Source organism: Palaemon carinicauda, chromosome 20, assembly GCF_036898095.1.
Source record: "Palaemon carinicauda isolate YSFRI2023 chromosome 20, ASM3689809v2, whole genome shotgun sequence".
Taxonomy (NCBI): domain Eukaryota; kingdom Metazoa; phylum Arthropoda; class Malacostraca; order Decapoda; family Palaemonidae; genus Palaemon; species Palaemon carinicauda.
Genome location: NC_090744.1, coordinates 59,775,216 through 59,787,589, shown reverse-complemented (window position 1 = coordinate 59,787,589; position 12,374 = coordinate 59,775,216). Strand labels below are relative to the sequence as shown.

At 34.8% G+C, this 12,374-nt stretch overlaps 1 protein-coding gene across 1 annotated transcript; it reads right to left on the bottom strand.

The window, feature by feature from the left end:
• Window positions 1–10,289: 10,289 nt before the first annotated feature.
• On the bottom strand, window positions 10,290–11,714 carry LOC137659823 (protein FAM200C-like). Its single transcript, XM_068394616.1, has one exon. The coding sequence runs from the start codon at window positions 11,712–11,714 to the stop codon at window positions 10,290–10,292; it is 1,425 nt and encodes a 474-aa protein (XP_068250717.1).
• Between the last annotated feature and the right edge of the window lie 660 nt (window positions 11,715–12,374).

The window sequence follows — 12,374 nt, the reverse complement described above, 5'->3', positions numbered from 1 at the left end:
GGGTGTAAGAAATTAGTTTAGCTTCTAGAGTGGATATGAATGTATTACGATGGTTTACCAATGGAAAGAAAATGAAAAATGGCCGTTTGTTGAAGAATGTGATGATTGCAGGAGTTTATGGGAGAAGTACAGTACAAGATGAACGGTAAGGTATGGGTGGATTGATGGATTGAAGAAAGTGTTGATTTTAGGAGAATAGATTTAAGAGAGACAAAAGACGGTGCTAGAAATAGAAATGAGTTGCGAGCGATTGTGACAAAGTTTTACGAGGCCCTGCTACTTCCTCTGGTCATCATGGGGACCGCTGAGGTAGTAGCAGTAAAGAATTAGGCATATGAACCTTTATCTGTGGTGGATTACGGGGGAGAATGGGCTCTGTCACCCAAGCAGTACCAAACAAAATCGGGTGAACCCCTTTTCAGGCTGGGAGCAGCTACGAGAAGATAGGTCCCCTTTAGTTCTTTTCTTATTTCGGTTTCCCCTTAAGATTTAGGGAAGTGTCTTGGTAAATAGATAGATCGTATAATCATCCTCGTCATCATCCACCTCAAAATAATAATAATAATAATAATAATAATAATAATAATAATAATAATAATAATAATAATAATGACACTGAAGGATTTTTTCATGAATGTTAATTGCGCAAAATGAAAAATAAAAATTCATTAGATAATCGTTGGATGTTTTGTATCAATAAAGATAGAGAGGGTTAGCACAAACTTGCCGAATACTTTTAATGAAATTTCTAATGTTAAAGAATTTTCTATGTTTGCTATTAATATACTTTTAACTCATATATATATATATATATATATATATATATATATATATATATATATATATATATATATATATATAATTATATATATATAAATAATAGAAACATTAAAGAAAACTACTATGCATTTCAGGGCCGTGTCCAATTGATATTCGTTGATAAAATCATACCAAAACATCGGATATGGGTCATATTTTGGAAATAGGTATTTGAAGCCACAACCTAACTGGCATAAATATGCAGTAATGTCTAATGTGAATAATAAAGGCACTTATCGGATTAAATATAAGAAATTGAAAGGGTAACTTAGCTAAATTTATACGCACCCAGAGAGAGACTATTTGTGACGTGAATTATGACATCAGACGTAATACCCAGTAAACTTTCCATTGACAATTGTAAACACGCCCATAACAGGAGGAGGACAGCTGAGCATCCTTACGTCAAAGCCAGTCTGTTGTACGTGTGTGCTGTCTGGTGATTCACTTATGGCAAGCCTGGCAAATTGTCCTCGTGGCTGCAAGGCTGCTTCCGTGCTGCATGTTTTTGCAGTATGCAATGAAGAAAATAAGCACATGCGTCATAAGATTAATATTGACAGGTAAGTAGATAACAGATCATGCACAAACACCAAATGATTCAGACAGAGAGCCTAAACTAATTTTTATAGGGGGCATACTTGAATGACGAGTTTGGAAAAAAAACGATATAAATATATTTTGTTTATATTAATGTATTTCTAAGTTTTTACAATAAGAAAAAGAGATGACAGATTTTCTTCTTGACTGCAAACCATCTCACTGACTAGCTTCATCAACCATATTTAACAATTCACCTATTCTACTGATCTCCTTATATATATATATATATATATATATATATATATATATATATATATATATATATATATATATATATATATATATATATATATATATATATATATATATATATATATATAGACAGAGAGAGAGAGAGAGAGAGAGAGAGAGAGAGAGAGAGAAAGAGAGAGAGAGAGAGTGTGTATAGGGTAGCTGTTACAGTGTCTTCATTCATAAAGTGGCTAAACGACTGGAGTGTGTAGTAACTACGTCATACAACATTAGAGTATTAATGAGTGGGAGGGTCTTCAGTAATGACGTCTACATAGTCTCTCTCTGAGTGCGTGTAAATTTAGCTAAGTTATCCTTTCAATTTCTTAGATTTACTTTGGTAAGTGCCTTTATTATTCACATTAGACATTATTGCATATTTTTGCCAATTAGGCTGTGGCTTCAAATACCTACTTCCAACATGTGACCCATATCCGATGTTTTGGTAGGATTTTATCAGCGAAAACAACTGGACACGGCCAAGAAATGCATAGTAGGTTGCTGAAAAAGTAATAACAATTTTACGTTTATAAAGGACAATCATCGTGGCGGGATGTGAAGCACAAACCCCACCCTAGAAACTTACAGAGAGGTCACAAATTCATCTACAAAAACTTTCCCCTTATGTTATCAAATATCTGATTTTTGGAAAGTGGGAACATTAATCGTAAACACAATTCGATATCTAAATCTAATATAACTGAAAACATTAAAAATGTGATTTCTCTCTCCTTAATCTATAATACTCAAACTACGACAAAAGATCTTAAAAAACCTCACCGGAACTTGACATATAAAATGCAACAAATCACAGATATATATATATATATATATATATATATATATATATATATATATATATATATATATATATATATATATATATATATGTATATATATATATATATATATATATATATATATATATATATATATATATATATATATATATATATATATATATATATATATATATATATGTGTGTGTGTGTGTGTGTGTGTGTTTGTTTGTGTTAGTTTGTAGACACTATTATCCAAACTGTCATTCAAGTCCCACTGGCACAGCTCTGTGGTAAACTGTATCTTCCGTTAATCTGACAGAACTACCTTATTGGCTCTGGATCGAAACTATGCTTTACAGTCGTTTCGTGCTAAGGGACTTCCCACCGAAGTTGTTTCTTACTGAAGAGTTTGGTATCCAAGTTGTTTTGCACCCCAAACCTAAGTTGATTCATACCATGTTGCCATACCAAATTGCGCCAGTATAGTCATTTCATTCAATTATACAATTCTATAACTACTCTTTGATACTGGTGAAACCACTGATACGAAGTTGAACAGTGTTGTAACTGTAACTATCACGTTATGATTTATGTACTTGTGTGACTTATTGGTGTTATATTCTGTAAATTATATCATTTGTAAGTTTTCTCTTGTGTTTATTGATATGCACGTCAAAATAGTTTCTTCCGATCAAAAGATTCACAACAAGGGCCTGATTAAGACCCTTAGAGGCTCTTAGCAGTTAAGACTTTGATATGCTATACATACAGTACAGTATGTGTAATTCAAAATAAAAACATAATAAAACACATTAAATGTAATCTATCGAAAACAAACAAAAACAAGAGTAAGAAAGAGAATATTATTTTTGTTAATTTTCACTTGCAATTGAAAAGTTTTCTCCCGATATTTTAATTGCAGTCTTAGACCAGATCTTCAAAACTGCTCTTTCTAGATACACCTGCTCCTATACTTAATAAAAGCCTTGTTTTATAGTTGATTTGATGGGATTTTTATATTCTTCAACTGAGAAAATGTGTCTTCAGCTGTTCTATTTACAACTATTAATTTTAAAGATATACAGAGGAAAAGTCTGCATTTGGAAAGACACAATCAGTGCTATGTTGTACAGGTATTTTTATAAGTCCAGCAAGACTGAATCTTGTTTCTACATTTTTGTTTATTTCACTGACTTTGTGACGCACATACTAATGAAATTGATGAAGCTCAGCTGAGAAATTACGATTGATATTCTCAGGGTTCGCATCCATAGGCTTTTGACAGCAATAAAAATACCTTTCAGTGTTAATAGATGAAATATTATAATGGGATAGTGGTATATCCCGTTGAAAAGATAACCTCTGCTATTTTTCTCTATATCTCTCCTCTTGTTTTCATCTGAGTTTTAAGTATGTAAGCATTTATGTAAAATGTGGTGATACGAAATCTATCTCTGGAATTCGAATTTCCACCTGGTGCATTTCCATCAAGACTTGCGAGTTGTATCTCCCTTGTAATCTACACATATATAACTGATAACTTTAACACACTCACATTAGTATCAACAGTAAAAAATTTTTTTTTGGGGGGGTGGGGGTGGGGGCTTTTTTGTGTCTAATAAGTTTGAGACACATTATTATATGGAATGTTAAGAAATGTTAAATGTTTAATCTTAAGAGACTTAAGAAGAATTAATATAAATTTTATGTAATTTACCCAATAATCTTGTGCACAAAGATTTTCAGGTCACTATGTTCTTCTATTAGACTTTGCATAACATCAATAATAACTTATTATCAATCAAGTCATATATACCATAACATAATTGTCGTATTTACGTTGATAGTTCAACTTCGTATTTTGTATTAACGATGTTACCATTAACGGCAAATGAAGCAACTTGAATGATTCAGTGTTTCAGTTCTATTTAATACAACTGGGTGGTGGTACAAAACGTTACCGGAAAGTGGTGCAAAACAACTTGGGTACAAATCGCTTTGGTACAAAACAAGTTTCGTATTAAGTCCCCTAGTACGGAACAACCTGATACCATATCCATCATCATCACCAAAAGCCATATACAAATAACAAAGTAGTTATCAACTTCCCAATTTCCAATATTTCTGCTAAATAATCCAGCTCAAGTTTTACAGTCCTTATCGTCATCTCTTATGCTAAATCCCAGCATTATCAAAAAAAAGGATGGAGAGTCTAATTGTTTTCCACCAAAATATGAAAAAAGAAAGAGAAAGAAATATGGTTTTGCAAATAAAAAATCAGATATGGACATTCCTAGCTAGCTAATCTATCATGTTATAACCAAACTAAATAATAATAAACTAATTCCATCGTTCACAATCACTCCAAGCAAAAATAGTCAATAAAGTACTTCCTGTTAAATGGATAAATTACGTATAACAATACCTGTCAGTGATGATAATCCAGCGTTCAAACAACACTTCTTAATATTCAGAGATCAAATAAGCAACCGTTCAGGACATTCACCATCGTCCTAACCTAGCTAACAAAAAATTCGAAATAAACAACTCCAATTATATCAACAGTCTTTGGCGGAACATACAATCATTACACTAATTACCTAATTTGAACTCTCTCTCTCTCTCTCTCTCTCTCTCTCTCTCTCTCTCTCTCTCTCTCTCTCTCTCTTACTAATGAAAAAAATAAAATCGATCCTCCGCAGCATAAAAAGAAGACTACCCATTAATGAGAGGTGACAACCACCCAACCACTAGTTAGTGGGAGGGTGAAGGGGGTATCTGGGGTAGTCAGATGCCCCCACTCCCTCACACTGTGGTAATATTTCCCCACTTTTGATTGCAGGCAGGACTTATTGGGATCCGGTGATGGCAGGACAATTTGATTAAATAACTAAAGGTTAATATGTTAGTAAAAATACAAATCACTTCCAAATTTGTCATTGGTTCCGACACTAGACAAACCTAACACTATTTAACAGGGATCACTCACCCATTTGGGATGTGACTCAAACATAGAAGTTCCCGATAACAAACTCGTAGGTGGAACAAGGGACGTGTACAAGTATGAAAACTATACTAGGATAAATAACATAAATGATTATTACCTGCAGAACGATGAGGCTAGCATATACAGAGACCCATGGTGCTGTTCCCCAAGATAAAGGAAGATGAAGGAAGAGAAGAGAACCAGCCATACTTAACAATCATAGACACTAATCCAGGGTAACCAAGTCCCTTAACCGTTTGCTACTTTTTCAAAAGGAGCCTGATATATTTTAACCACCTGTTGTGCAGCCACCACAACACCAATGGAAAAAATAATCCATTCTCCTATGGGTTACGTCTTGCATGTAGTTTCCACATACTTCAAAGAGTAGTTGCATTTAAACGACAAGGTCCTGCTTATGTCCCTGACGTCATGAGCTCTAGGTCGTCGTGTAGGATGAGGATCAGGATTTAATGCATGGTCAATGAACTTGCAAATCCAGGTTAAATGGTATTCTTTGTGACCATCTTCTTGACCCTCTGTGTGCTAGTGAAAAGTGCTGGCACATGCGAACGAATGGGTTCAATGCATTTAAGATGATATATCAAACTCCTCACTGGGCATAATAACAGTTGATCTGGGTTATCAACTGCGGAACGAAGACTCATGATCCGAAAAGCAATGAACCTAGAATTGGTGAACGCATGACATGATTTATTTTTGCAACAATCGATGATGATTGTGGTGAGATATATATATATATATATATATATATATATATATATATATATATATATATATATATATATATATATATATATATATATATATATATATCACCACAATCATCATCGATTGTTGCAAAAACAAATCTGGATCTAAAATTCAGATCTGGATCTGGATCCACTCCAAAGTTTAATGGGGTCATCTATGACCTAACATCTATCTGTTGTGAGAATTTCGTCAAAATCTGTTGGGTCATGATTACATTGTCTTTAAAAGGCGAAAAATGCAAATCAAGATCTAGATACAGATCCGGATACGGATCATATCTGAAATTCACCGGGGTCATTCATGACCTATGATCTCTCTGTGGTGAGAGTTTCGTCAAAATCCAATCTAGAACTAGAATATGGATCTGGATATTGACCATTTCCAAATTTCAATGGGGTCGTCAATGACTTAAGATCAATCTGTGGTAAAGATTTTGTCTAATTCCTTTGAGTAGTTTTGACGTAACTCTGTCCACAGATACAGACAGAAATAAATATATAAATAAATAAAGTAGGATCTTAACCCTGGATAGGTACGCTCCTCGGACACCCCTTTAAGGGTATACTCGGACGCGCTCGACCCTGACGCCAAAAAAAATTCTTGAAAAATCAGTTTTTGCAGTAACCTCCTTTTTTCTTTTGCCAAAAAAAACTTCAATGAATGCTTAAAACAACTGTAAAGAACTTCAATGAATGCTTAAAACAACTGTAAAGATAAATACTACTCATCTGCAGAAAAACTATTTATTATGAATATTTAAAAAAATTAAGTAGAAAAAAAAGACCTTACATAAAACTTCAAAAAAAAAAGTTTATACATATATACACAAATCCTTTTAGGAATTGATTCTTGAATGTTTAGGACACATCTTGATGTATTTTGGATGAAGTCAGACCCATGGAGGTGAAGATCTGAAATGAGAAAAAAAGGGTAACTTTTTTTGGCCAAAAAAATTTGTCCAAATTTCATGAATTTTTGGGGTACCCAAATGAAATAGGAAGTGGCTAATTTTCTTAGGGAATAAACATATGTTATCCTAAAATAGAAATATGTAAAAAAATCTTCATTATTTTGTAAATTACATTTATATCAGGGGCCATATCTAAAGGTAATTTTTTGAGTACTTACAAATTTCGTAAAAAATACATATATTTAATATATAATATGATATTTATGCAGGTAAAAATATACCAAAATATCACAAATTCTATAAGGAACAAGAATATATATAGATAGGGCAACTTACGCTTCGGATATGTCCACAAAATGGCCGCCAACCACACTGACTCAGACTCCCTAATCTGCCACTTGAAATGTAGGAAGGGTATGTCAATTTCAAGGTGTTATTCACTAATCTAATTATTCTTGGATATGCATAAAAATTGTATGGTGGGTTGCTGGATAATTGTCGATTATTTTACGACTATAAAATTAAAATTCTGACCCAAAAAAATTTTTTTTGAAGGGAAATAAAATCGAAAAAAAAATGTAAAACAATATAATATTTTAGCTAAAAAAATTTGATGATATTCAATCAAAAAAGAAGTAAACAAAATTTTCCGACAAATAAACATCTAGAGGAATCATTACTCTGTGATAGTTCCTTAGTACGTAGTAATTTTGAAAGAAATGGGAAAAAACGAAAAAGTGGCAATCGCAGGAAAATCGAACACATACCTATATATACGCCATATCTGGCTGAAAATAAAGATAGGCATGGGTAGCCAGATCATCTAGAAACACTTTCCAACACTATAAAAATACAAGTTTTGCGACACTACTTGCCAATTCCTTAAGGTAACATGACTAAGCAAAAAAATGCAAAACAAATAAAAAGGGGCACTCGCGGAAAAATGGCCAACATTCTAATATATGGCATTTCAGAAAAAAGAAATTCAGCCACGTACTAGGCAAACCATCAAGGCACATTTTCCGACAAATAAACATCTAAATGAATCATTACTCTGTGATAGTTCCTTAGTACGTAGTAATTTTAAAAGAAATGGGAAAAAACGAAAAAATGGCAATCACCGGAAAATCAAACACATACCTATATATACGCCATATCTGGCTAAAAGAAAGATAGGCATGGGTAGCCAGATCATCTATAAACACTTTCCAACACTATAAAAATATAAGTTTTGCGACACTACTTGCCAATTCCTTACGGTAACATGACTAAGCAAAAAAATGCAAAACAAATAAAAGGGGCACTTGCAGAAAAATGGCCATTCTAATATATGGCATTTCAGAAAAAAAAAATTCAGCCACGTGCTAGGCAAACCATCAAGGCACATTTTCCGACAAATAAACATATAAATGAATCATTACTCTGTGATAGTTCCTTAGTACGTAGTAATTTTGAAAGAAATGGGAAAAAACGAAAAAATGGCAATCACAGGAAAATCGAACACATACCTATATATACGCCATATCTGGCTAAAAAAAAGATAGGCATGGGTAGCCAGATCATCTAGAAACACTTTCCAACACTATAAAAATATAAGTTTTGCGACACTACTTGCCAATTCCTTACGGTAACATGACTAAGCAAAAAAAGGCAAAACAAATAAAAAGGGGCACTCGCGGAAAAATGCCCAACATTCTAATATACGGCATCTCAGATAAAAAAAAAGACATGCACGTGTTAGCCCAACCATCAAGGCACACTTTCTAACACATAAACATGAAAAAAAAATCAATAATACAGTATACGGTAATTCCTTACTACGTAGTAAATTTTTACAAATATTGAAAAAAAAACAGAAATTGGCAACCGCAGTTAAATACCCAATATACCAATAACTACGTCGTATCTGACAAAAACAAAGTCACGCATGGGTAGCCAGATCATCTAGACACACTTTCCAACACTAAAAAAGCAAAAGTTTTACGACACTATTTGGCAATATCTTATGGAAAAATGACTTGGCAAAAAAATGAAAAAAAATGAAAAAGGGGCAGTCGCGGTAAAATGGTCCTCGTGGTGATGAACGACATTTTAACTAAAAAAAAAATCATGCACATGGTAGCCGAACAATCCACCAAGACTTTCCACAACTGATAACCTATACAAGTTGCACCATTCTACGACAATTTCATAATACGTAATAACTTTGATATTTATGCAAATTACCTTAGAAGGGTAAACTCGGTCGCGCTCGACCCCGACGCGTTTCAGAAATCGGGGAAGGAGTACAGCTACCGCAATGCACATCTGGACACTACTAGAGCGTGTAGGGGAGACACCTACTGCAGGTCGATCACCCACAAATTCAGTCACGGGGGTGAGTCACATGAGAAAAACCTCTTTTTTTTTGACGCTCGGGGTCGCGGACGACCCACCGTACTTTTCCAGGGTTAATCCGGATCTGGATCCTCTTCAAGATTATATGGCATCGTCCATGACCTGAGATCTATCTGTGGTGAAACTTGGTCAAAATCTGCCAAATAATTTTGACCTTAACTTTAAAATGGCAAAAAGTATCAATCCGGAACTAGAATGTAGATCTGGTTACTGATCATTTCCAAAATTCAGCGAGGTCCTCAATGATTTAAGTTATATCTGTGATGAAAATTTCGTCAAAATCAGTCAAGTAGTTACAACTTTATTTTCAAAATGGCAAACAATGCAAATCATTATTTAGAATGTGTTTTCCATGACTAAAGATCTATCAGTGGAGAAAATTTTGTCCAAAGCTATCTATTAGTTTTGATATTTTCTCTGAAATAGCAAAAAATGCCAATGCCGATCTAGAATCGAGATCCGGATACGGATGATCTCCATGTTTCGACCCTGACGCAAGATTTATCTGTGTCGAGAATTTTTTCAAAATGTGTTGAGTAGTTTTCTCGTAATAGAGTCCAAACACACAAAGAAAAAGAACTAAATAAATAAATAAATAAATAAACTAGAATCTGCATGCAGATCTGGGTCTTCTTAAATATTCAATTAGGTCGTCCATAACCTAAGACCTCTCTGGGGTGGAAATTTCGTCAAAATCCTTAAAGAAGTTTTAATGTTATCTTTAAAAATGTGAAAACTGCAAATTCGGATCTAGAATCCGGATCTAGATCCGGATTCGCCCCAAAATTTAATGGGATTGTCTATGCCCTAAGGGTCTATAGATCCACGCATCAGTACAGCGGTCGTTTAGTCCTGGAAAGTAACTTTCGATGGCGTCGTTTACTACCAAAAGATGAGTGGAGATCTCCTCACAGAAACTACATTCAGCATCTGGCATGGAACCCAGGAGAGTCATCATCTCCGTGAAGAAAGTGATGTCACCGTCCTGGACTCTTTTCTGGTAGAGTTGAATCTTAGACTTGAACGCTGCCACTTTGTCCCGAGCTGTGTGCATCATTGTAACGTTTCCTTGGATTGAAGTATTCAGAGAATTTACTTCCGAGAAGAAATCTGCCAAGTAGGCAACCTTTGTTACAAAACAATCATCCTGCATCTTTTCATGAAGAAGATTCTCCTTTGCCATGTGACCATGTTCCAACAGCATTGTTATTTCTTCGCGAAGTTGTAGCACGCGATTTAAAACTTTGCCGCGTGAGAGCCAACGTACCTCTGTATGAAATAGTAGAACAGAAAATTCAGCACCCATTTCTTCACATAGCAATTTAAAAATCCTTGAAGTTGTTGCACTTCCTCGTATATGGTTCACAATCTTTACAACGTCAGTAAGCACTTCTTGAAGTCCAGGTGGGAGATTCTTCATTGCCAAAACATACTGATGAAGCATACAGTGAGTGAAAGAGACATGTGGAGCGGCATTCTTCACGAAGGCTTTGAAGCCCGATTTGCAGTCGGCCATAGAAGGAGCTCCATCTGTACACACTCCAACAAGTGCGTCCCAACCTAGTTTGTGCTTAAGGAGAAAGGCTTCAAGGATTTTGAAAATATATTTTCCACGAGTGGTTGTGGCCAGTGGTTCAGAAAACAGGTACTCCTCTTTCATAACTTCCACGTCAAGGTAACGAACATAAACAATAAGTTGGGAACATGAAGCAACATCCGTTGACTCGTCCAGTTGCAATGAATGGACTGGGCTACTCCTCACAGCAGCCACTACTTGCAGCATAATATCGTCACTCATGTTCGAGATCTGACTCCTGACTGTATCATTCGAAAGGGAAATAGCCCTCATCTTGTTTGCTTGCTGTTCTCCAAGAATTACCTTCGTTGCTTCCAGAATGCAAGGCTTAATCAAGTCTTCGCCAATATTATGAGGTTTCTTGGTCTTAGCAATTTTTAGAGCAATTCTGTATGAAACCTCCAACGCTGCTTTATTCTGACAAGCAAAGTGACCAGTGGAATCGATGCGACTGGCCTTCAGGGCAGCTTCTTTTTGCTTGAAATAGTCCAAGTTTTTGTCCCCCAAATGGCTGTGACAGGACTCAAAATGGATCTTCAGCTTGCTTGGCTTCATACTTTCGTGACTCAAAACTTTGCTGCAGATGACACATTGCGGCTTAACCACTGAGTTCTGAATAATGCTTGGGAAACCCATCTTGAGAAAGGCTTCATTGTACGTACGTTTCTTGGCAGACAGTGCAAAAAGGAAACGACAGAGTATCTGGAAAAAAAAGAAAATCTCGTTTCAGATCTCGCAGGCAGAAAAGGTAAAAGATGAAAAAGGTAATGCAACGTGGAAATAATATGAATAAAAACGTTGTTAGGCGCCCATAACAAAGGAAGTTGGAGAAATAAGTAATGACGTTTCACATGGCTACTTAACTTACCGTAACTGGTAACCATGACCATATTATAATTCATATTACAAAACTGTCAAGCTTATGTTAATTTCTATATACTAATTGCTATAGCGAAATTATTTCTTAATAATTATATACTAATTTCTCCTAAAAGAAAAAAAAATGCCTAGCGTGCAATGTAAACATTAATCAGTATTTCACTTGATCTCGCAAGAACACTCACCCAATCATAACAATAGCTGAGACTAGACTGCGTGGGTGGCAGTCCACGCTCTCCTTCCCGCCGCGGGAAGCCTCCCCCTTTTTCCCCCCCACCCTTTACTCTCAACGAATCAAATTAAATAGTAAATAATTTACGTACTTCCTCATTGTTTTACAGTATTTTTATATATAATTATATGAGAATAGGTATTTTCATGTGAATGATAGCCAAACATAAATAAATTAACACTGTT

What these genes read in the sequence shown, in the direction of transcription:
- LOC137659823 (XM_068394616.1), bottom strand. Translation starts at nt 11,714, where the DNA reads ATGGGTTTCCCAAGCATTATTCAGAACTCAGTGGTTAAGCCGCAATGT.